The 25539-nt window shown below is 45.8% G+C and overlaps 3 protein-coding genes across 9 annotated transcripts in view; 2 read left to right on the forward strand and 1 right to left on the reverse strand.

Moving 5' to 3' along the window:
• Nucleotides 1-18661, reverse strand: part of pard3ab (par-3 family cell polarity regulator alpha, b) — a 67509-nt gene extending 48848 nt beyond the window's left edge. The window contains exons 1-3 of the mRNA XM_025052580.1: nucleotides 17979-18661; nucleotides 9175-9276; nucleotides 1420-1603 (exon numbers count right to left, since the gene is read on the reverse strand). Of these exons, the coding sequence (XP_024908348.1) occupies nucleotides 1420-1603; nucleotides 9175-9276; nucleotides 17979-18098 (406 nt within the window). The 5' untranslated portion in view covers nucleotides 18099-18661. The remainder of the gene's footprint in view (nucleotides 1-1419; nucleotides 1604-9174; nucleotides 9277-17978) is intronic.
• On the forward strand, nucleotides 9798-11176 carry LOC103396768 (uncharacterized). The gene is made up of 2 exons (XM_008334988.3): nucleotides 9798-10264; nucleotides 10343-11176. The coding sequence occupies exons 1-2, from the start codon at nucleotides 10073-10075 to the stop codon at nucleotides 11006-11008; spliced, it is 858 nt and encodes a 285-aa protein (XP_008333210.1). The 5' UTR covers nucleotides 9798-10072; the 3' UTR covers nucleotides 11009-11176.
• A 1219-nt stretch (nucleotides 18662-19880) lies between the features above and the next one.
• On the forward strand, nucleotides 19881-25485 carry crema (cAMP responsive element modulator a). Of its 7 annotated transcripts, none has more exons than XM_008334990.3 (8): nucleotides 19881-20021; nucleotides 20939-21037; nucleotides 21158-21256; nucleotides 21947-22014; nucleotides 22095-22246; nucleotides 22384-22554; nucleotides 24601-24760; nucleotides 25258-25485. In XM_008334990.3, the coding sequence occupies exons 2-8, from the start codon at nucleotides 20945-20947 to the stop codon at nucleotides 25400-25402; spliced, it is 888 nt and encodes a 295-aa protein (XP_008333212.1). In that variant the 5' UTR covers nucleotides 19881-20021; nucleotides 20939-20944; the 3' UTR covers nucleotides 25403-25485. The 7 variants fall into 7 exon arrangements, with proteins under 7 accessions (XP_008333212.1, XP_024908355.1, XP_024908356.1 ...); XM_025052587.1 differs by having other exon boundaries at nucleotides 21950-22014; XM_025052588.1 differs by lacking the exon at nucleotides 21158-21256 and having other exon boundaries at nucleotides 19883-20021.
• The last annotated feature ends 54 nt before the right edge of the window (nucleotides 25486-25539 follow it).

A 25539-nucleotide genomic window follows, 5' to 3' on the forward strand; every position in this document is an offset into this window, starting at 1 on the left:
AGCTTTAAATCTTTGAACTTTCTCATTGCTGTCATCAGCTGTCAATCAAAACAAAGATGGTGGGCGGGCTCTTTGAGGTGTGCTCCTTTCCTGTAGTCCTGATGTGTTGACTTTGTGGAGCTGCAGTAATAATAATAATAATAATAATAATAATAATAATACCTTGAACTTTATTGATTAAACTCTTGTGTTAACAGCAGACGTGTCTGTTTTCTTCACTCGCAGCAGTATAAGTTCATTCACTTTACACAGAGACAAATTCACTTCCAGCCTCTGCATAAATACACCGTCGTGACATTTTATGTTGAACCTCAGATTTGAACATTTTTCAGGCTGAAATGAAGTTCATTTTAAAGTAATTATTTTGAAATCTCTCAGTTCATTCATATTTTAAATAAATAAATGAAGCCACTGTGAAGGTGGTGTAGTTTAAAATGTATTTACTTGATTGTTTTGGCTCATTTTTGGCTGTTTTGGAGCTGGAGCACAGTCATCTGCTGTCTCTGAGCCATATCACTTGATTTTATTTTCACTTTGAGAAATTAGGTTGAGGGAATTGTTTTCTGGATAACATATATATATACATATATACATATACATACAGTATATACACATATATACATACATACACATACATATCCATATATGTATGTGTATATGTATATATGTATATATACATATATACATACATATATACATATATATGTATATATGTGTATATGTACATCTTTATATGTATATATATACACATATACATATATAAATATATATATATATATAAATATACATATATATGTGTATATGTACATCTTTATATGTATATATATACACATATACATATATAAATATATATATATATATAAATATACATATATATGTGTATATGTACATCTTTATATGTATATATATACACATATACATATATAAATATACATATATACATATATAAATATACATATATATGTGTATATGTACATCTTTATATGTATATATATACACATATACATATATAAATATACATATATATGTGTATATGTACATCTTTATATGTATATATATACACATATACATATATAAATATACATATATATGTGTATATGTACATCTTTATATGTATATATATACACATATACATATATAAATATATATATATATATAAATATACATATATACATATATATGTACATATGTGTATATGTACATCTTTATATGTATATATATACACATATACATATATAAATATACATATATACATATACATACAGTATATACACATATATACATACATACATACATATATACAGTATATATGTATATATACATACACATACATATATATATATATACATATATATATACATACAGTTAATATGGATGACGTTTTGAAGACTGGTTTTGAAGAGCAGCAGTTGAACTTACTGGTTCTCAGGGCGGACGGTGTGACCTCGATCTCACTGGCAGCCTGGTACGGCTGAAAGGCCGAGGCCGTGCTGCCGGCGCTGAGATCGGCGCCAAAGAGGTCCGGACTCTGGGTACCCGTGGAGCTGGCACTGGTTCCGTCACCGCCGTGATGAGGCTCCTGTTCATCATACAGCGCTATCAGCTGAAGAAGAAGAAAAACAAAAATGAAACCAAACCAAACCAGAACGGAGGCGACAGTTCTCTAACCAGGTCACCCAGACCAGACCAGACCTGACCTGACCTGACCTGACCTGACCAGACCTGACCTGACCTGACCTGACCAGACCAGACCAGACCTGACCTGACCTGACCTGACCAGACCAGACCAGACCAGACCAGACCAGACCAGACCAGACCTGACCACCTTGGTTCAGGGCCGTCCTTCCTCTGGTCCCTGAACCTCAGCTGTTCCACTTTGTGTTAAAAAAAAAGAAAAAGAAAAGAAAAGAAAAAAAAAGAAACTACGGGTCTGTGTTTTATTTATAAAAGTAGATTTGATGCAATAAAAGCCTCAGAAATTAGCACAGGAGGTGTGTGTGTGTGTGTGTGTGTGTAATGACAGTAATACATCACTGACTATCACTGCTAATCAGGCTCTAAGTCTATATTTAGACGTTTAGCTTCAATTACTGTGTTTTTTGCAGAGAACTAATCAACACTTGGTTCCTGTAAAAATGCCAGTACCGTGTGTGTGTGTGTGTGTGTGTGTGTGTGTCCTCACGTGTTATAATGAAGTAGGACAAATCAGCTGGGGTGTGTGTGTGAGAGAGAGAGAGAGAAAGAGAGAGAGAGAGAGAGAGAGAGAACTTGAGGAAGATCGACTTCTTGACATTCGTACCATGTGTCCAAACCTGTGGCTGTGGACTGTAATGCATGGACACGTGGAGCTGAGGGTGAGGAGAGGGTGAGGAGAGGGTGAGGAGAGGGTGAGGAGAGGGTGAGGGTCTTAGGCCTGGATGGATTAAAGCAGTGGTTCCTAATTATTTTACGTCAAAAATATCAAGGAAATTCGTCTGAACGGTCGATCACAGACGGAGGAGCAGGGGGGGAGGAGGGGGAGGAGGGGGAAGAAACTGCAAATTTTAAATTTTTGAAAACCTAAACTTTTGAACAATCAAACCCCGCAGCTGTGGAGGGAGTTTAAAGAGAACGTAGCAGGCACCGAGCCGTGGAACTCATTTCAACTCATCATCTCCATCAGACACTCTACAGCCACAGCACACAGGGACTGGTGAGTTCCTGGTACTTTCTGTGAAGGTTTAGTCTCTGGAAGACGTCTGCAGGTCTGAACAAAAGAAAAGAAGGAGAGGAAGAAGGGGCTGAGCTTCTGTGGGTGATTAATCATGTCTGAGAGAGAGAGAGAGTTTTAAGACCGGAGCAGAAGTCTGCATAATTTCACTGGTCCAATTACTGCCACCAGAAGAGAAGGAAGAGTTTGGACAGAACGAGAGCGGGGGGGGGGGGGGGGGTGGAGGGGGTGGAGTAAGACGAGCAGGAGAGAGGAGACGCAAATGAGGCCGTGTGACAAAACGGTTTGTCAGACAGGAGGGAAGACGCCAGAAGACCGGAGTTTCTGGGTTGAACCCTGGAAAAAGAAATGAGTGCAGTGACGTCTGTGATCCACACGGCGGCTCAGACACTGCTGTGATACAGGCATTGGTACCGATGCTGCTGGAACTAAATGTCACTGTTGAAGAGTTCGGTACTAAACGCTGTGGTTTGTCCATCCTGACTCCAGACTGTGTGTGTGTCTAATAGTGATTTTTTATTTTATTATTATTTATTTCAACAAAGTCACGGGTCTGATTTTATTTTTTATTCACTTCAACTCCTTCAGTTTAAGGATGAGAAGCAAAAGAGAAAAAAACAAGAGAGACGTGTCAGAGCCTGTGGTCCAACCTGAGGCTCCAGCTCACTGGAGCTTCACATTCACCTTCCCTCACTCTGTGTGTGTGTGTGTGTGTGCTGCCTCCACTCCTGCTCTGGCAGAGATTGCAGAGGTTATTTTGTACAAAAAAAAGAACCATCTCCAGTCCTGCTGCTGCCATCGACCAAATCATCCCAGCAGCAAAATCTCATTTACCCCAGACCCCGGGGGAGACTGTGGTCGTTCCTGCTGCTAACTCTGTACTGCAGAGGTCTGCAGTGATGCTGCTGCTGCTGCTGCTGCCGCCGCTGGTCCCGCTTACAGCACAGAACCTTCTCTTATTTAAACCAACAGCTGGATGGAAATACAGTAGGTACAACTGAATATTTTTATTCTTGTCAGGACTCCTGTCTTAACCTGTATTTTAGACACACAGACAGTTAAAGGAAACAGTCACACCACCACACTACATCCTGTTTATTGACCATTACTTCCTGTCTCCTTCTCCGCCACTCAGTGCTGTGGGAATTCAAATTCCTAAGTTTATGATAAGAACAACAGGACACGTTAGAAGAACCTGAGCAACAACCAAAGTCCATGGAGAAAATCAGAGATTTTAGTTCAGACCAAAGTCCATGGAGAAAATCAGAGACTTTAGTTCAGACCAAAGTCCATGGAGAAAATCAGAGATTTTAGTTCAGACCAAAGTCCATGGAGAAAATCAGAGATTTTAGTTCAGACCAAAGTCCATGGAGAAAATCAGAGATTTTAGTTCAGACCAAAGTCCATGGAGAAAATCAGAGATTTTAGTTCAGACCAAAGTCCATGGAGAAAATCAGAGATTTTAGTTCAGACCAAAGTCCATGGAGAAAATCAGAGATTTTAGTTCAGACCAAAGTCCATGGAGAAAATCAGAGATTTTAGTTCAGACCAAAGTCCATGGAGAAAATCAGAGATTTTAGTTCAGACCAAAGTCCATGGAGAAAATCAGAGATTTTAGTTCAGACCAAAGTCCATGGAGAAAATCAGAGATTTTGTGACAGAGACACAGCAGTTGCTGATGAGTTACTGCCTACATTATAAAGACCACATGTAGTATTAAGTGACTAATGTCCTGTATTTTTGGCCAGTAGGTGGTGTGATGAATATTTTCAAGTGCATTGTGGTTAAATGATTTCAAAAATATAAAGAAAACAGAAGCCTCGGAGTCACAGTTGAAATCATCTGCAGCTGTTTAGTTCACATCGTCTTCCAGTGACGTCATAGAAACCAGAGCAGGGTCCACGTGACACACCTTCAATCATCTTTAACACCTGGATCCATCAATATCCAGAAACCTGTGAGAACGGGATCAACATCTTGTTGTTTCTCTGCCAGATCCAAGTCTCAGAACACTGAGAGGAGAACCGTGTTAACGGCTCTAAGACGAGCAGCCTACTGCAGTCAGACCAAACCTAGGGCCACACTGACCCCTGCTGGTCAAAGAGAGTATTAAAGTATTTAAAATCCGGTGAAATAAATGGGACCTCATTTAAAATAAGTAGCTCGTTAGTATTAATAGTTTAATAGAGAAGTCAATAATATGAAGCACTGAGTTAATGAGGCAGCTTTAAAATTTAACTTCTATATTACTGATGTAATAAAGACTGGACCTCTATAGACTGGGCCTCTATAGACTGGACCTCCAAAGACTGGACCTCTATAGACTGGAACTCCAAAGACTGGACCTCTATAGACTGGACCTCTATAAACTGGACCTCTAAAGACTTGACTCCAAAGACTGGACCTCTATAGACTGGACCTCTATAGACTTGACCTCTATAGACTGGTCCTCCAAAGACTGGACCTCTATAGACTGGACCTCTAAAGACTGGACCTCTATAGACTGGACCTCCATAGACTGGACCTCCAAAGACTGGACCTCCAAAGTGTGGACCTCTATAGGCTGGACCTCCATAGACTGGACCTCCAAAGACTGGACCTCTAAAAACTGGACCTCTATAGACTGGACCTCCATAGACTGGACCTCCAAAGACTGGTGTGTTTCATGGTCAACATGTTTAGTGCAGGGAGAAGGTGAGGTTTGTCAGCCATGACCAACACACACAGACCACGTCCTGGAGCAGACTGTTCCTGTGGACCACAGCTGTGTCCGTCTGAGTCACTGTGGTGAGAAACCACCGTGTGGCTGCATGTGGACGTTACATCAGACGGTTTGTTTAAAACACAGCCCTGTAGCAAAGGAAGCAATGTTGGTTATAAAAAAAACCCCCAAAAAAACAGTTTAAAGTTCAATGTGACGAATCTGAATTAACATTGACCTAAAATGCATGAAAACGGCTTCAGTTCAGCTAAATATTTCTCAAAATATTATGGGAAAACTCCAATTACAACATGGTTTGCCAAGATAATAAAAGAGAATTTGGCCAAACATGTAGAATAAGGCTATAATTATAAAGAACGAATCACAGGTTTATCTTAAAATGATGCAAGACGCTAACGGAAACCGGCTAAAGGTTTTTTAGACCATTTACACGGGTCTAAATGGTTTGGTGCAGTGCTCCAATCCTACCACAGGAGGGCACTAAAGCCCTTCAAGTAAGTTTCACAAGCGCCGTGTCTACAGCTCTTTCCACTGAGAGATTTACAGAAGAAAGTCAAAAGCTAAAACATTTTCCGGCCTCCAAACCTGAAACGCTGATCCATTACTGACTAGACGCTGGAAAAACATAAACAAAAACTAAAAAAACTGACCGCAGAAAGACACGAGAAACTACGGAGCAGAAGCAGAGAACCAACGGAGGGACGAATGATTTAGTAGCAGTGACGTCGTTACACCGCTGGATCTTTTTATTACCGTTCTAGCCATCTCCAGAATGTTTACGTGTTCCCCAGTCACATTCTTGCAAATTCTAGCAAGTCCTCGCTGCTTCGGCTATATTTCTGTTTCTCAATTTTGCTATTGTTTCCCCCGATGTTGCTACATTGCTGGATGAACTTTAAGCTACCTAAAACATTTGGTGGCTAACTGACTTGTGGATTTCTGAGTTGTGGAATTTATAATCATTGTCTTTTCTCTACTCTTTAGCTCAACTGTCTACCTCCTTTGGCTAACTCAAACTGTTGTGTTTGAAAACATTTGCTACATTTTGTTGCCTTTTGTACTAACTGTACGTACACTACATATGTTTAGCTTACCTTATGAACCACCTTCTGCTAACGTTTGCCATGCGTATGACATGGCTTCCTTATATTAGCGGTGTTTTTGATGAAGGTGATATCACTAATAACAAAACTTTGTTTCCTACTTTATTACCGGTGATATCACTAATAACAACAAAACTTTGTTTCCTACTTTATTACCTAATATTTTGGCTAAGTTTATACTAGCTGAATTAAATAAACTTTGCTAAATGTAACAAACCAACATATTTGGCGAAGTGAAGCTACTTTGCTAACTTCTGTTTATATAAACAACAATCCCAACAGGCTGTTTTGCTGGATGTTTGAGACATGATTGTCTAACGTTAGCAGCTTTTCTGCCGTCGTTAGCTCTCTATGCTATCGACTTCCTTTGAACGTTTGTCTTTAATACGACCGGGCTGTGTTTGAGGACAAGAAGAAGAAAATATTACTTTCTGTCTCAATTTGATTTTAACGGATGTTGGTACCACATGTGAACCACAGTCATGGATTCTTTCCTGAACGTTAGTGATGACCTCATTATTTCCTGAATATTCCTCTTCCTCCTCCCCCTCTCGTCTTCCCCTGCCTCGGCCTCTTAATGAGAACAAGATGAGGGGGGTGACACTGGAGTGGCCGACGGGGCAGGAAGTTGGAATGACAGATAATGACACGCAGAGGTCTGTGTTCTCTGGTCTTAAGACCAGGCAGAGTCGGTGCGGTCGGTCCAGGACTCTGGTCAATGGCGTCTCATCGCCTCTCTGTCCAAAACGTGGTTTCTAAGAATGTTTCTTTTTCTAAACGAGCCTCGCTAAATGTCTTTTGCTAATTGTTTATGAGTTTGTTTTCATTTGACATTCAATCCTCAAACACAAGCTGTGAAATATTAGGGGGAAACTTTTTCGGCCTGTGGTTCTCCAAGCCTTTTACACTACGTACCAGCTCTGAAAATATCCGTCTGTCCCAGTTCCAGCAGTTTGATCGACAGTAAATCCAACAACAACTACACTGTTCACCTGAGACCAGTACATGTGTTCTAGTCTGATAATAGTAGGACTGTGTGTTGGCAACAATCTGCTGATACGATACGTATCATGAAACAATGTATTGTGATATACTGCGATACTATAGGCATGGCGATATATATTGAGTTTTTTTTTAAAACAATTCAATTGTAAAACATAAAAAAAACGTGCTGTAGAATATGGATACGTCATGAATGTGAAACTAAATATGACCATATATGGGCGTATTGATATTTTCATACACCCCATAATAATAAGATTAGACCATTAATCAGAAAGAGACACATCGTGTAATGAAGTTGGACCCCTGCTGGCAGAATGGCAGAACTTGTTATCTCCCAACACTGTTTGTCCCACAGCATTTAAAAAGGTGGATTGTCCCTTGGACCATATGTTGAGAACCCCTGTGATTTTCCAAAGTTGAGACACTTTCAGGGAGGGAGGCAGGGGAGGGAGAGAGAGAGAGAGAGAGAGAGAGAGAGAGAGGGGCAGGGTAAAAATATCTCATGTGCTAATGCATGATCTACAAAGATGCTAATCCCGCTATATTTAGCAGGATGTGGACGGAACGCTCAGATCTGACCTTCGCTCTTTATTTACTACGACAGTAAAAAAAAAAAAAAAAAAACTAGCTGACATTCTTCACATGCCTCCAACAGCTCTGCACCAACATTAGTTCAGTGCTAACCCGCAGTACTGCCACTTATCCAGCAGCAGTAAAGGGAACTTTCAACTGTGAGGCTAAAAGTGGAGGCACAGGAAATAACCAGGAACCAAAGACAGAGCAGTGAGACCTGGAGAACATCGACGTCTAAACAAACTCAAGAGTCACAGGGAAGCTGAGGTGACCGGCAAATCTGATTGGCCGTTGGCGCCACATGGAGCGCTGCGTGGTACCTTGGTGTAGTGGTTAGCATGCCTGCCTTGTAAGCAGAGAGCCCAGGATTTGAGTCTGAACATCAGTTCCTAACTCTGGAACAGAGGGATCTACATTTGGAATCACTAGAGAAGAAAGAAAAGAACAAGAACATGAACCAACACCAGGAATATTGGAGAAAATCAAGAACCGATCAATGACAGAGGAGATTGATCTGGGATCAGGAGATGGAGATACTGCAATATTTTCAGGCGGTGGATGGAGGCCACAGACCGGACTCTGAGTGACAGTGACAGTCAGGACCCCTGCTGGCCGAGGGCACACATGTCAGTGAACACAGCTGTGCGACACACCCTGAAACACACACACATACTGGAGTGTGTTGTCTGAGTCCAGGTGGCATCACTCAGGGCTGTGACATCACGCTGTGAGCATGTGCAGAAGAGGAGTGTGTGTGTGTGTGTGTAAAGGGAGATAGAGGAGGGGGTCTAAGAAGAAATGAAATATTCTTATTGTCTAAGGAGTCCAGTCCCAGAACCTGACGGAGCAGGAAGTCCGTGTCAAACAAGTCACTCTTCGTTTTACCAACGACCCTGACCTTTGGTCTCTCTCTCTCTCTCTCTCTCTCTCTGACATCAAAGACCCTAAGGTCCAGGGTTGGTCTGAGTTCAAGCTGCAGCTACAGCGCCTCCTGTCGGTGGCCTAAACTGAGTCTTGGATGTGATTGGACGGTGCACCTGCAGCAGCACAGCATCACTCACCCTGTCTTTGTCGTCGGCCACATCACACAGCACGTCATCCAGGTCCAAGATCCCTCCGTCACTGTGCTCCAACCGGTGAACCTGCAGCCAGTAGGTGGAGTCCTAGAGCATAGAAAAAAAATCATTTTAGTCATTCATTCCCAAGCATCAACACGGGGTCAGGGATTTTTTCCTTTGTCATTTTTTTTATATGCGTTCCTTTGATAAATTCAGATCCAATGAATAATAAAAAAAACCACCACTTTATGCAGATGATACTGGAAAAAAAATACTGGAGAAATGTCTTTGTGTGCAGTCAGAAAAAAACAAAGAGGAATCCAAAAAGTAAGCCATCATTTATTTATAGTTTTCTGTTGTTTTTTTTGTGATGATACAGTAAATGTTTAAAATCTCTACACTCAGTACGGAAAAGGTCTCTGTCCAATGTCCTCACATCGGACAGCCAATCAGATCAGGACATTCTTCAGACCAAATCTTCACCAACAGTAAATAAACCCAGTAGGTGGCAGTACTGCGTTAATCAGGGCTGATAGCAGAGTTAGCTTAGCATTGACTTGGTGAAGTGTGACTGCAATAATAACACATTATTTATATATTATTTGGTCATTTATTGTGAGGGGGGGCGGTTCATATGGGGGGGGTGCAGCCGCACATTAAATGTTGTTTTTATTTATTTTTTCCGAGTGGTGAAAATTAGTTGAAACTTCAGGGTTTCTACAAGACCCGATCAAAGGATTAAAGGTTTCTGATCTGATCAAAGCCTTCAAAGACTAACAGCGTTGGTACATCAGTGCATGGATTCCCAACACACACAACTGGACACGTGTGCAGACGTAGAGGAGGCTGGTGGCAGCTGTTTCAGAGATTTCTGCAGACCATCGGACGCTCGACACCAGAGATGTTCCAGGGCGACATTAACATCGACTTCAAGTCCTACGGCGGCGGCGGCGACGACGACGACGTCTACTGGAGAGATGACGAAAGTGAAGAAAGCCGCAGAGAACCGAGTTACCAAGATGTGGTTAAACTGTTTGACAACCTCAGGCACTTTGATCACATTTACGCCAACAACGCCATCATCGACGCGCAGGTAGGTGGAGTCGTTTGTGCCTACGACTCCATGAACGACGAGTGACGCCTTAAATGTGTTTGACTTCATTTCCAACAGTTCATGGTTGAGTCCTGGCGAAGAAGCAACTTCGAGGGGGAGTCTTCAGAGATGGATTCGGAGGTGGAATCCGAGGTACGAGACCTCACGGACGTCCGCGACGGAACCCCACATCTGCTGTCGGAGTTGTCTGCATCGACACCGGGGGCAGCACAGAGTGAACCAGCGCCGAGAGTCCAACTGGTCGAGGAGACGTCCCCCACAGAGTCACGCGGTTCCCGGTCGACCTATGACTTGGACGATTCGCCGTCCTTCCATGAATACGAGTGTGACGACACGGAGGCCCCTGACGACAATCACACCAACTCAGATGACAACGGTTATTACTGCAACTCTGACTTTACGTCATCCTCCAACTCAGGGGGCTCAACGTCTTCTAACTCTGGGGGCTGCACGTCTCCCTTGAACTCAGACTCAGAACGAGACTCTTCTCAGGGGGAAGAACGCGGTCCTCCAACTCAGAGGGCGCCGTGTTTTCCTTTGGCTCCAACGTCACGTCGCCTTCCTCCACCTTCAAGGTCACGTCTTCCTCTGTCGCCAAGGTCACGCCGTCTTCCTGCGGTGCAGAGGGAACACCTCTCTCCACCTTGGAGGGCACGTCGTAGTTCTCTAGCTCGGAGAGTGCTAGGTTTTTCTCCGACTCAGAGGCGACAACGACGTTTTTGAAGTCAACGGGTGTCAAACCTGGGTCGAGGACTGTAGGTGGCACGTCTTTGTCCAACATCCTCCTGATGGAGAATGATGGCAGTTTTAAAGATTAACACTGTGGAATAAAGAGATCTGTGAGTCCGACCCCAACTACATCAAATATGTGTCCCCCCCCCCCCCCCCCCCCCCCCCCCCCCCACACAAACAAAAATCAACCACTTTCTGCACCCCCTCCACCTCCACCTCCACCTCCTGGGAATCGCTCCTCGACCCTGGGGGGGGGGGAGTTCAAATTTAAAACTGTGTTTTATGTTTTGGCTCCTTAAGTTTGCTTGAATTTGAGAGCAGGAACAGCGCCTCCTACAGTGCAGAGTGGAGTAGAATTGAACAGTTATCTTAGCTCTGTGGTGAACATCACCACATCGATCTAAAGACAACACCTGGGACCTGCACTCCCAGTCCAGAAGGGGGAGGTAGTGAGGAAACAAAGAAGGCTTTGACCTTCATATAAAGACACCAGTGAGTCTGGAGGAGGAGGAGGAGGAGGAGGAAGAACACAGTTACAGTTCTTTCTGTGTGTGTGTGGAAAACTGGTGTTTTTTTACTTGTTTTTTTACTTGATTTCATAAGAAGTCCAAAATGACTCTGTGTGTGTGGAAAACTGGTGTTTTTATACTTGATTTCATAAGAAGTCCAAAATGTTCACCCTCTGGTCCACGGGCCAGGGGTTAGCATCACCATACATCTTGTGTTTATGGCAGCGGGAGATTTTTGTCTCATTTCTAGGTTCAACTAGCAGCTAACTTTAGCCTCGCGGCTCACTGTACGGAGGATTTCCAAACACAGGTGGCGCCGTCGTACGTCAGCCTGGACTGGAATGCCCGACATTCCTGCCTGAGTCGGTGCCAAGTGGAAGCCCAGGGTCTGGAGCGGAGCCAGACTTTGGTTTAGTCTGAGCAGAATCAACCAGTGTCTGGACCTGCTGCAGTGTGTGTGTGTGTGAGTGTGTGTGTGTGTGTGTGTGTGTGTGTGTGCAGGTGAACGGAGTCAAGGGCTGAGCTAAAAATACTGTCGGTATTTCTGTTCTGGATGAAGTCTGTCATCAGTAAAACTAAAACTGGAATACTTTATGGACTCTGTGGCATTTGCTGCTAAAGGTTAGCCACAAACTACGTTAGCAATTTAGACATTTAGCCAAAATGAATGGTACAATAATGACGTCTCAAATTTGAGTTCACTGAAAGATCAGAACAAAGTCAATTTCAATTCAAAACAACGTTAACAGGAAGTAAACACGACCCCCAGGTTGGACCACCATCGTCACTTTGCGAGGACACGGGGATCAAAGCCAAATGTGAGCAGCAGTGAGGACGGGACTGTGGACATTTGATCTACCGCCGCCGCCGCCGCCGTCATCCACCACTGACCTCCTGCAGCTGCAGCCGCTGACAGTGACACCAGGAGAGTCCGGTGACACCAACAGGACACGTTTGGTATCAGCTCCGCATTCCCAATAATCATCGTCCTGTCATCCGACCGTGAACTGTCCCACTGATCCGTCCTCTCCTGATCCCGTCTCAACCTCCTCCAATATTCCTGGTGTCGGTTCGTTTTCTTTTTTCTTTTCTTTTTAGTGAATGACGTGAACTCTCCACCAGGTTTGTTGATCAAAGGAAGAGCTGTGACCTCAGGGGGATCGGTTCTGGTCCAGTACCGATCCAGTCGGCTGATGGTCGGACTAGTTCAAAGGTAACCTAGAAACGAGCTAGTACGCTACGGGTTAGCCTCTTAGCATGAGCAGTGAAAAGGCTAACAGTTAGCTGAACAGTCAACAACAAAGGTAACGAAGTTAAAAGTGGATTAAAGGTGTGTGTGTGTGTGTGTGTGTGTGTGTGTGTCCAGTCCATTAGTACCACAACAGAACAGTACCTTCTGAGTTCTTCTCAGAGCCTCACAGTGTTTCCACATGTCCACACCTTCACACCGACCCTCCTCCTCCTCCGCAGTGAAAATGACTCCAGTGTGTGTGTGTGTGTACAGGTATGTGACACACACACACACACACACACACACACACACGCCCGTGCTGTAACACAATGAGCTGCTCTCTTCTCTGCTGGTTTCAGGTTCCCACGGTGACACCGTTCACAGATACTCAACATGAGGAACCGCCTGGTCAGACAGTGAATGCATCACTGACCCACAATGCATCACTTGTTTGTACCAGTTTTATGGGAATAAATGTCAGCATTTTTTCACTGACTTGGTTTTTTTTTTTTTTTTTTTACATTCTAACCTCTGACCTCTGATGACCAGTCCTTTTATGGACCTGGTCTCTGGACCCCCCCCCCCTCCACAGGCCACGCCCCCACAGGCCACGCCCCCTCCTAGTCCCTGCCAACCTGGCCTTAAACCTGGATGTGGTTTTCCGCAGGGACGTAAACAAAGACCATCGCCACGGAGACCAGCTGACATCACCGCAGCCTCGGCCAATCACAGGTGAGTGACAGGAACCAGGGTTCGTCTGCTGACACAGCAGACTGGACCCCAACACCAACACCAACACCAACCCACACACCAACACAAACGGAGCTGGAGTTGAGCTGCTGACCTGCTGCAGCAGAGAGAGACACAGAGACACCGCGCTGCCGGTCCACGTGTCGTCACCAGCTCAGTTTCCTCGCCCACCATCATTATCATCATCATCATCATCATCATCATCATCATCATCATCATCAGAAATCAGCTGTGAGGTCTAGCGCCATCTGCAGGACAGTGTGATGTCAGACCACAGGATTTGGAACTGATGACGGACGACGCCACAACACTGGGGCAGAGGATTATTCTGCAAAACATGAACTCTGGTGTGTGTGTGTGTGTGTGTGTGTGTCTTGCAGGGTCATGTGACCCCAACAGTCAGTGCTGAATCAGATCAGAGGAAAAAAGGCAGAAATCAGAGGAGTTCTTCAAAGATCAGAGGTCCATCACTGAGCATGAGGGGGGGGCAGGGGGGAGGGGGGGGTCTCACCCAAACAACTAACCCTGACTGGAGGATCAGGTCTGGAGGATCAGGTCTGGAGGATCAGGTCTGGAGGATCAGGTCTGGTCAGTCAGGATGTGGTTTTTCCTGCTCAGCTCAGACCTGGGAGCTGCTCCAGTTTCACTGCAGGAATGTTGTCAGGCAGCAGGGCTACGGTACCAGCGGGTCTGGGTCTGGGTCTGGGTCTGAGTCTGAGTCTGGGTCTGGGTCTGAGTCTGGGTCTGGGTCTGAGTCTGGGTCTGGGTCTGAGTCTGGGTCTGAGTCTGGGTCTGGGTCTGGGTCTGGGTCTGGGTCTGGGTCTGAGTCTGGGTCTGGGTCTGAGTCTGAGTCTGGGTCTGGGTCTGAGTCTGGGTCTGGGTCTGAGTCTGGGTCTGGGTCTGAGTCCCGGACTTCTCATTCATCTGAGACACAAACACATCTTCACCTAAAAGACGGACAGACGGACGGACATGAGTCAGTCCGTCCGTCGGTGTGAACACGTCCGACGAGTGCAGACCAGTCGGTGTGAGAATCACCCAGGAGAGAGGAGAGCTGAGGAGGAACCACACTCTCATCCTTTCATCCTGTCTCCGTTCTTCTTTTTTTATGCTTTCCATCGAGCAGCAGAGGAAATGATGTCATCTGTAATCTGACGTAATCTGACGTAATCTGACGTAATCTGACGTAATCTGACGACGAAGAATATTTATGTAGATGTTGCTTTATCTTTACCTCTAATTTATATTTCTAGTTCTAATGTGAAGCAGACGTTCAGTCTGTGGTCCAGTCTGTGGTCCAGTCTTGGTTTCTGTCTGTGGCCCAGTCTCTGTTTCAGTCTTAGGTCCAGTCTGTGGCCCAGTCTGTGGCCCAGTCTCTGGTCCAGTCTCTGGTCCAGTCTGTGGTCCAGTCTCTGGTCCAGTCTCTGGTCCAGTCTGTGGTCTAGTCTCTGTTTCTGGCCCAGTCTCTGGTCCAGTCTGTGGCCCAATCTGTGGCCCAGTCTGTGGTCTATATTTAGCCGAGGACTGAACCTCATCAGCCTGAGGAGTGAATTAAATTTTGAGTGAAGTTATTAATAATCTCCACTCATCAATAATTTGGGTTTTTCCTATTGGAGCCTCTTCATTTCCATCAGCCAATCCTGGAGCTCAGCACCCGTGACATCAGAACGGTTACCGACTGACTTCTGTATTTCTACGCAGGTCTTTCAGTGCTGGAACCATTTTCGGTGTGACATCATACGTCCGGGGTCATATGAGCTCAAGCAAATTTCTCACTTAATCTGACTGATCCAGGTCACATGACTGCACCAGCAATACACAAAAAGCTGGATTAAATCCCCACAATGCACCGGGGTCACTGACTTTGACCCTGAGCCCACCCCTGCAACGACACTTTCAGCAGCGTACTGAGAAATTAAAGACAACAAAGGACCAGAGGAGCGCTAATTAACGAAGACGAGACTAAAGGTTAGCCAAGATCGCTACGACAACGAGGCTAAAGGGACAAAATCTAGTCAATAAGAATGAGCACAAAGTCAAAATACATTGACTTTTTTTCTAAATAACAAAAATCTCAAAATATTAGCAGAGCTAGCACAGGACAAACGCTAAAAAAAAATGTGTAAAATCTGGTCGACATTAACGTGAAACTGCACCGATCTGAGACCCAGGCCCGGTCGTACTGACTCGACCCCTCAGTGGTCCGTCCCGGACTCCGTCCGACCTCTCCTGGTTCCGATTCCTCGGCTCTCAGACGGCGTTTTATTTTCCTGCAGGAAACATTCCACTGTAATGACGGGGGGAGTTCACCAGGGGGCGGGGGCACCAACCGTGGAGCGGGAGGAAACAGCCGGCCTAAATATGGACCTCTTATTAAGGACAACCAGGAGGAGCAGAAAAAAAAAAAAAAAAAAAAAGCTGTGATCTTGTAGCACCACTTCCTCAAACATGGAACATGAAATAGACCGAGCCTGGGCGGAGCTGGTGGAGTGAGGGACGGGTGGAGGCTGGAGCAGTAAAAGCCCAGAAGAAGTGATTTAATGGTGGGAGGAGTCGGCACTAAGTGGTGAGCCACGGTCTGGAAGAGTTCTGGGTTCTTCCACGGTCTTCTCCAGGTGGATGAGGAGAACATCCGACCGTGCCATCAACCATCTCCGTCCATAAACCTGCTCCACCTTCCCTCTCCCTCTGACCTGCTCCTCCTGGTGTCAGGTGTTTGACCTCACGGCCGTCTTCTGTCGCTCAGACCAACAAAGGTTTTCAAATCCTAGAGAAGTTGAAGCTAAAGTTGAAGCTGGTGTCGAGACAGGTGTAGGTCTGTGACAGGAAGCATGTAGCTCCTCAGCCCCGGCCTGTAGGTGGTGCTCACTACACATTTTTGTACCGTTACCTTTTGTTTGCCGACTGATTGTCAGCCTGCTGACGCCCACCATCTTTGGCGCCTTTTAGCTGCACCATGGCATGTATCAAATGTACATTGTGTTAGCGGCGTGCTAGCAGCTAGCATGTTAGCATTTCATACAGTTTCCTTATGAATTTATTTAGAGATTAACAAAACTTTGTGTAAGACAGCTAGGCTAAGCTAACCAGCTAACCTATTTAGACAGCACATCCACATCCACATCGTACAAGTCTCCATACCAGCTAGGCTAAGCTAACCAGGCTATTTAGACAGCACATCCACGTCTTCATCGTACAAGTCTCCATACTGCCCCCTACAGCCCACACTACCTGAAGCACATCTTTATGACCGCCACTGTCTGCTAATCTGATCTGACTCGGCTCTCAAGGCACCAGCTACAGGTCAAAGGTCACTCAGTCAGTCTGTTAAGATTCACTTTTATCTCGGGGATTTATGTGTCAGGTTCAGGTCTCCCAACATCAGCCAGCTGGGGCTTCACCCTCCCCTGCAGGACAAACGGGGGACTGCAGATTTACACTGGTCTGTTTCAATAACTCATTCAAAGTGAGGGTCGGGGTCCTTCCAGTGCTCAGGGTCTGAGTGGACCGTGGACCGTGGACCGGCTCCTCTGTGAACCTACACCTTTTATTACAGGAATGAGCGAAAACGTCAATTAGCAGAGGGCAGAAAAGGGGAGTGTCAGTGAAGGCATCACCTCCCTGTAGACGTGGGGTGTATCAAACCCTGTTGAAGCTCAGCCTCAAAGATTCAGAAGCAGCAGAACCGTCTTGATTGACAGCCCGTGGTCTGTGGACTGCTGTCTGTGACAGACTGACGGGCGTCTGCTGTTAGCTTATACTGTACACAGTTGTGGGTTCAATTCCATCATTAGACACAGGAGTTTAGATGGAAGTCACTGCAACACGAGCGCCACCTGTTGACCAGTCCAACATCTGTCCACAAACACAACTGGGCTCTGACCCGTTTGTGGGTTCGGGTCCAGATGTTGAGAAATGTCGTCGTTGAATCACAGTGGTTTGAAACTGCTGCTGAAGGAGACAGTGAAGGCATCACCAAACGGTTGTAGAGGTCAGTGTCCCTGGACCCTGAACGCCTCAGAGCGACTGCCAGGCTAAGTTGCTAGTCGGCTAATCTCAGCTGCCAACTTCTTCCCTGTGGTTGGTGTGTGTGTGTGTGTGTGTGTGTAGCCACAAACAACAACAACAACAACTCTGGACAAACACACAAACTCCCGCTGCACAGGAAGTTTTCGGTGCGTTTCCAAACACTGGGACCACAATGGCGCTGCGCCCTCTCACCGGGCGCACACGCAGCCCTGTTGTGCGCGAAGACGGTGCCAAGAAGGAGTGGGGAAGGAGGAGCAGGAACGGGGGGTGGTGGTGAAAGCAGGCAGAGCGCAGCGGAGCCCGTTTGCTTTAGTTTGCATTAGTTTCAAGTTTGCGCCATATTGATTTCGCCTTCACGCGCACACAGCAGGGCGCGCGCGCCCGGCCAGACTCCAGGACAACAAAAGCGGCAGGAAGCGTGCAGAAAAGGACGTCCACTCACCTTAGCTATGGCCTTCTTGTATCTCATGACAGCCTGCTGGATGAGCGAGTGCACTTTAATGTTGCCGTCTCCACACGGCACCACCACCCGGGTCCTGCCGAAGCACACCGTCACTTTCATGGCTCCGTGTCCCGACGGCGGCGCTTCACATTCGGAGGCGAATCCCGGGGCGCCGCTGTGGTGGTGGGGGTGGTGGTGGTTGAAGAAGGAAGGAAGGGAGACGAAAAAGAAGATAATATCCGAGTGGAAGTGAGGAAGAAGGGCATGTGTTGTTGACTCTCCAGTCAGATCATTCCCGGTAGTTCCCTCAGTGGAGTCCGGGGCTCAGCTCCGTCTGCTCCGGTCCACAGGACGACATTGTTTTCAGTGTGTTTTCACACTCACACTCAGACCACCTGTTTAGACACACACGCTCTCTCTCTCTCCCTCTCTTTCTCTCTCTGCCCACTTCTCTCACTCAATCCCAACCTCTCTCTCTCTCTCTCTCTCTTTTTCCCTCTCTAGGTCTGAGCTAACGCTCGGTCATGTGGTGCGTTCAGGTGCTGCTGGGAAATGACGGCAAAATCACCAACTAACTGAGAATCAACGTGTGGTGTGAAAGCCTGTTGCAGACAATGGAAAGAGTTCATAATCCACAACGAACAGCGCCCCCTACCACAGTATTTTGGAATTGTATAATAAATAAACTTTTTTGAAAAAAACAAAACAAAGTATGAATGTGTTTAAAATGCAGCATAAAAATATAAAACATCATATTTGGGGGAAGAGTTTTTTTAGTTACTTTATGTCTTGAGGTGAAGATTTGAGACATTTATAAAAACTACAAGTAAACTACAACATTTCGTCAGTGTTTCCTGTAACAAAGAAATAAAAATGTCTTCAGTTCTTCAGTCGCTGAATGAAACACATTTACTCCGACTGTGCCAGAGGTTCAGGGGTGAAGTTTTCCTTGCAGCGGTTCTTCTCCTTACCCGTAGGGGCAGCATGTGCGTGTGTGTGTGTAAAAAACGAGGCGACCTCTACCGGGCAACAGGAGAACAACAACATATTTGAACCAGAATGATGTTCTCGCGGCAGCTGAGATCAAGCTGGCTTCAAACTCTGTGACAGCTGAAAACATTGACAGACTGTAGCTTCTCTGACTGACAAACTAAAGCAGTGGTTCTCACGTATTTTATGTCATGTCATATCTATTTTTGTGATAAGCTTCTCTCCTCCGATTGGATCCAAGATAACTAGCGTATTTTTCCACTTTGATTCTATTTGAAAAATAAATGTTCCAATTCTCAGATGATGAAAACGAAATAGTTTAGTTTAAAAAAAATAATTTTCTAAGGTATACCCATCTCAGCCACTAGATGGCGCCAAAATACTATTCAACGCGTGTGTTTGTTGTTGTTATCTATATAACGACTATAATAATGACTTTAGTCAAGAACAAACCTAATTTAATTCCCGAAAATCGTGTTACATTTAGTCTGTGTAGGTTCTCATACTTGTTATTTAATAAAAAAAAAAGTTACATCGAAAGCAACTAGTTAAAAAACTACTTTGTCTAGTTGCTTTCGATGTAACTATTTTTTTGTGTTACGTTCAGATTGGCAGTTGAAAACTACATAATCGCCTTTATGACACTTCAGGAGGAAGTACTTAAAGATATAAAACCGGAATTTATGGGCGAAATATCCTCCAGCGAAACGAAAAAAAAACCAAGCGTTAATGTTTCGACCAATGTCCTTGGATTAAACAGTTATTGGACTGATCACAGAAACGGTTGGAATGTTTAATGGTTATGTGCTGTTGTTTTTTTGTTTTGTTTTATTTTGTAATCCCCATACAAATTAAAAACTAAAAAACGATTCTGGAGCCAACCCGGAAGTACAGCTCGGAGGCGGTTACTGCTCTTGCTGCAACTGCAAACTCTTCGGTAATTAAACTGCGACGTCAGGCGACATTTTAGTCACAGCGGCATCATCAGCGGCGCTGACGTGGCCATAGCACGTACACCCTCATTAGTGACGAGTTCCACTACGTCAAACTTCGGTAAGTCACTGCAAAACTGTCGCATTCCATTTTTTTTTTTTTTTTGCTTCCTCTGACAGTGGGGCAAAGTTCACAGAGAGTTTGCAAAAACACGTTCGCCTCTGACAGAGTTGGATTTGTGAGAAAACAAGGAGGAGTTGCCGCCAACGACCGTTCAACGGTCTGCGTTTCCTCTGGCTCGCGAAGTCAAGACTCACGTATTAAGGCCCTAACGGAAGTCGGAAAACGTCTCTTCAAAATAAAAATGTTTACATATCGAAAAAAAAAACAAAAAAAACATACATTTGTCCAAATACATCATTGAAAATAAATGAATATTTGTTTTATATAGAATATTGAGCACATGTCAAAGATTATGACGTGAGCTAATCACGGGGGAGGGTGAGGGGGTTTCGCATCATTAATAACTATTTATAACTACTATTAAACGTAAAATAATAGCTTCTCTCAGTATAAACGCACAAGCGTTAGCTTCAGATCGCGTAGAGCCCAAAAGAGGAGAGCGGCAGAGGGCGCTAGAAGGGTTAGCCTAGCCTCAGCGAAGAATGACTTGTAGGCAGTTAATCTGTAGATAAAACGACGTACACATTAGCACATTGCTAATACACGGTTATAGAGTTACACATACAACACAGCAGTGCATCTGTAGTACTTTACTCCAACACGTCTATGTCTCCAACAGAGGAATAGAAATAGGAGTATCAGATTTCTAAAAGATGACTCTAGGAGTATGGACAGAGGTGGTTGAACCCATGTCATCATCAGGGAAAAAAATTAAATAAATACATTTACTAGCATCGTCATGGTTCATGATTCTAACTTCAGTAAATACAACCTCCGTTATGTTGATGTTTGACGACATGTCAAGGAGTTAAACCGACGGCGGTTTGGATAAAAACCGACCCACACCGTTTCAGGGCTCAATGGATCGGTCAACCTCCTCCCAACTGGACAGCCGTTCAGACGGAGAGGAGAACCACAGTGAGGCCGGCTCGTCTGCTGCAGCGGCTGCTCAGGTGAACACACACACACACACACACACGCCCACGTAAGCGGTTCCACCTGTGTGTGTGCTCCGCTCTCCCTGACTTTAACCCGAGGACTCCGGCCTCGTTGGCCTGATCCGACCCCGACAGGTTTCAGATTCCCCGGGTGTGAGCGCGGTGCAGGTGCAGGGTGTGATCCAGGCCCCGCAGACCTCCGTCATTCAGTCACCTCACACACAGACTGTCCAGGTGAGACCACGCCCTTGGTTTTCTTTAGACCCAAGGATCCATTCGGGGACAGAATGGAGATGAGAACCATTTCTTACTAGAATCTGAACAGTGCGTGGCCATTGTCCCAGGGACTCATCGGCATGTAAACAAGCTGAAGCCTTGACCTTCAGCGTAGGTCAAAACATCAGAATTGTTAAATGATAACAAAGGTTATAACAAGTAGCATATTTTAGCAAAAATAAAATTTAGGGAACAGCTGAAGAAGGCTAAACGTATTTGCAGCTAACGGCTAACAATAAGATAAACGCACAAAGAGGAAAAAAATCAGTGGTTTTCTAAGGTGTTAGCAAAAAAAAACTGGTCCTTAAAAGTCTTTGGAAAGTGCTGGAGTGTGACCTGTGTTTAAAACCTGGACGTATTGTTGACATGGCTGCTGAAAGCTGGGTGGAAAATAATTACACTTTATAAAAGTCAATGTAGAGAGAGAGAGAGGTAGAGAGGGAGGGAGAGAGAGAGACGTTGAGGGTTGAAAAAGTAGCGGCTCAGGAGCTCAGGTTCCGACTTTGACGTCATCGCTGTCTTTCACTGATTGTTGTATCCAACCCATTCCAGGTCAGTGGAAAACAACACACCTTTGGTTTAAAACTTTTCCCGTAGTTATAACAAAAACCTGCCACGGACCTCTCCCTAACTCTGCTGCTCCTGCAGGAGGAGGACGACGACGACTCCGAGCCTCAGAGACGCCGCGAGCTCCTCTTGAGACGCCCATCGTACCGGTGAGGAGAGAACAGAGGAGGAGGAGGAGGAGGATGAAGATGACAGTTTTCAAACTTCTTTCATTTCATCTGACGAACAGGAAAATCCTCCGTTATCTTTCATCAGACTCAAGAGTGGTTCCCAAGATCCAGGAAAAGAAGACGGAGGAGGAAGTGGTCGGCTCTGCCAGCACGTCATCATCACCATCAGTGGCGCCGACTCCCATCTACCAGACCAGCTCAGGACAATACAGTCAGTGTTAGACGCTGTGGGACACCGCTGTCCTGCGTCTCCAGCACAATATGAAAAAAGAAAAAAAAAAACAGTAAAAATATAAAAATGCTGAAACAAAGTTCAGAGTCGTCTCCACTGACTTTGTTTCCGCACAGTTGCGATCAGTCAGGGCCGAGGCGTCCAGCTCACCAGTCCAGGGGTGGGGGCCCTACAGGTGGGGGGCACGCACACCTCTCAGCCCAGAGCCACCGTCCTGCAGCGTGCAGCCCAGACGATAGAATCTCCACAGCAGTTCTGCCTGCAGGGAAGACAGATTCTCGTCCAAGGTGGGCTGGGACACGTCCTACTGTCCATGTTTCACTGAATCAGACCTCAGGGTGAGAAAAAAAATGTTTACATGAACCAATACTACGGGCCGCACTGACCCTGTAGTGGTCACATGTCAGGCTGCAACCCCAAGTTTGATTGGCTGATTGATCATCGACAGCTTCTGTCCAACTGGGCTGGTGATGGAACGGAAATGTCAGAAAGATCAGTCAGTAGGCAGTACAGGTAACCAACCACCAGGGGGCTGTGGGCTCAATCCCAGACTGTCTGTGGTAACCTAGTTAGTTAGTGAGTTAGTTAAAAACAACTTCCAGTGAGTGAACAGGTGTTCATAAACCTGACCAATCACAGCAGGACTCTGAGCCTCAACCCAACATTAACTTGACCTTTGAACCCCAGGACCTGGTCCTAGACCCTGGGGGTTGTGAGAAGCCGCTGTCAAACCCTGTGCTAACGCTAACAGGTGGACACTCAGAGCTCCGTCAGTGCAGCAGCAGCAGCAGCAGCTCAACACCGAGGACACAATATCCTCCTGTTTGTTTGAGTGCGTCTCGCTAGTTGCGTCACTTGGGGTAAAACTACAACCCCCTCCTCCCCCTCCTCCTCCCGCTCCTCACCCTCTCTGCTCTGTTCACATTGTGTCTGAGCAGGAGGAGGAGGAGGAGGAGGAGGAGTTGTTGTTGTAGGCGGTGGTGGGAGGAGAGAAAACTCTAATCCTGGGTGTTTCACTGACTTCAGCAGGCAGCAGTGATGTCACTGTGATGTCAATGGCTGTAATTGTAATTGGGCTGCAAAGTTGACGAGAGAGAGAGACAGAGGGAGGGAGAGAGAGAGAGAGAGTAGAAAGAAGAAGAGCAGTGAGGAAATAAGAGCAGAGTCAGTCCGTTTGTTCTGGAGAGTTCTGCTGCTGCCGCTGCTCTGGATTACTGGAAACAGGAGATGGCTGTGACCGGGGATGAGACTGAGTCAGGTACACACACACACACACACACACACACACACACATCATCATCATCTTCATCATCATCATCATCATCAGGGATCACTGTGTGTCGTTGCTAACTGTCAGTAAACTGATAAAAGTTGTGATGAGTTTTGAAAAAGAATCTAGAAAAGTGCAGAAGGTGGAACTCTGTTGTGTTTACAGTCGGCCAAGAAGAGAAGTTGTTGTTGTTGTTGTTGTTGTTGTTGTTGTTGTACATGTCAGCAGGAGGAGGTGAGCAACAATGTCATTGGTTTTAAGCTGTTTCCAGTAGGATTTGTCACTGCTGTATAATGTTCTCCTCTTATATTTAAGCTAACGATCTTGAAGTGGTTTTGGCTAACGTCGAGCTAACCTTCCTCTGATCTGGAGTCGAACGCCGACTTCTCAGGACTGGGTTCTGTCAAAGTTCAGAGAGTCGTGTGTAAAGTGGCCGGTTTTGAACTGACATCAGGGACTGACTCCAGTGGTTGTCAGGCAGAGAGAAAGGCAGGGGGGGGGGAGGAGTGTCGGGGGGGACGGGGCGGTACAGGGTCAGATAGTCGTCAGTTTGACGTCACTGTGTTTCCTGGAAGAGAAGTGGAGAGAGAGCGCTAGAGGGAGGGAGGTGGAGGGGGGGGGGCAGGGAGTGAGAGTAAGACGCACATACTGTCGTCAGCAGAGACGCTGTTATCACAGTGTGTGTGTGTGTGTGTGTGTGTGTCAGAAACGTAGTGAGGACAGAAAGTTTGTCGGTGCAGAAACAGCAGAAGAAAAGAAAGTAAAGGAGTGAGAGACGAGAGGACCAGAGGTTCTGACCGTTGACCTCACTCTGGGGGAGGGGACGACACAAACGTGTGTTAGCATGGCACTGTCCTGAGGCCGACGCTAGACGTCAACACTGTCAGTTATGCAAAAAGTTCAGTTCAGTTGTTGACGCTGCTCAAGAAGAAGAAGAAGAAGAAGAAGAAGAAGAAGGTTCACTGTTCACACGGATCCAGAAGAAAACCAAACATTTGGTCTCAGTTCAGTAAACTCTTCTTCTTCACTGCTCTCAGACATATATTTGTTTTTGTGCCGACAGCTGCCACTGGAGACATGCCTGCCTATCAGCTGCGGTCGCCAAACTCCAGCCTCGCTCAGAGCATCGTGATGGCGGCATCGCCAGGCGCCATGTCCAGCCCGTCGTCACAGCACGCTGAGGAGATAACGCGCAAGAGGGAGGTCAGACTGATGAAGAACAGGTGACTATTAGCCATTTGTTACCAGTGGTCGTGGTTAGCATGTAGCAGTAGACATTAGCAAATGTGCAGCTAGCTGTTACTCACTGACATGTTGGACAAACCACAGGCTAACTGACCTGTTGATGCTTCTCACCTGAAGCTGTTGCTAACGTCAGGTAGACGGGTAACCCTTGGGTAATGCTAATGCTAATAAATCAGTGAAGACAGAAAGCTAAATATTTAGAACACACAATGGTATAGCATAGAATGCTACTAGCGGCCAACAGGTATAAACACCTGACCTTTACTGAAAACCTTCGACACTGACGTTAAACTTTTAGAATGTCCAGCCCTAGTGGACAGTAGTCACCGGGTCACTGTCATGTTGATGGCTGTCCACCGGGGGCAGTATGTGCTGACCAACCCTGACCTGCTCAGCCTTTAAACACAAACACCTGCTCGACGCAGGATTGGAATAAAAACCTCTTCTTCTTCTTCTTGTTCTTCTTCTTGTCCAGGGAGGCTGCCCGCGAGTGTCGCAGGAAAAAGAAGGAGTACGTCAAATGTCTGGAAAACCGGGTTGCTGTGTTGGAAAACCAAAACAAGACCCTGATTGAAGAGCTGAAGGCTCTGAAGGACATTTACTGCCACAAAACCGAGTAGTAGCAGCTGCTGTCGTGGTCACGGGCCGTGACGCTGCCGCTTTCAGGAAACAGAAAAAAAGAAGAGACTCTGTGGAACAGAAACTGTTTCTTTCTTTCTCTGCTCACTCAGGCCTGGTTTTACAGCAAACTCACAGG

Source organism: Cynoglossus semilaevis, chromosome 20, assembly GCF_000523025.1.
Source record: "Cynoglossus semilaevis isolate Cse_v1.0 chromosome 20, Cse_v1.0, whole genome shotgun sequence".
Taxonomy (NCBI): Eukaryota; Metazoa; Chordata; class Actinopteri; order Pleuronectiformes; family Cynoglossidae; genus Cynoglossus; species Cynoglossus semilaevis.

Excerpts from the sequence above, each read along its gene's own strand:
- crema (XM_008334990.3), top strand. The coding sequence starts at position 20,945 with ATGGATCGGTCAACCTCCTCCCAACTGGACAGCCGTTCAGACGGAGAG. Across the intron at positions 21,257-21,946 it reads CTCACACACAGACTGTCCAG|GAGGAGGACGACGACGACTC; the intron begins GTGAGACCACGC and ends CTGCTCCTGCAG. Across the intron at positions 22,555-24,600 it reads AAGACAGATTCTCGTCCAAG|CTGCCACTGGAGACATGCCT; the intron begins GTGGGCTGGGAC and ends TTGTGCCGACAG.
- LOC103396768 (XM_008334988.3), top strand. The coding sequence starts at position 10,073 with ATGTTCCAGGGCGACATTAACATCGACTTCAAGTCCTACGGCGGCGGC. Across the intron at positions 10,265-10,342 it reads ACGCCATCATCGACGCGCAG|TTCATGGTTGAGTCCTGGCG; the intron begins GTAGGTGGAGTC and ends CATTTCCAACAG.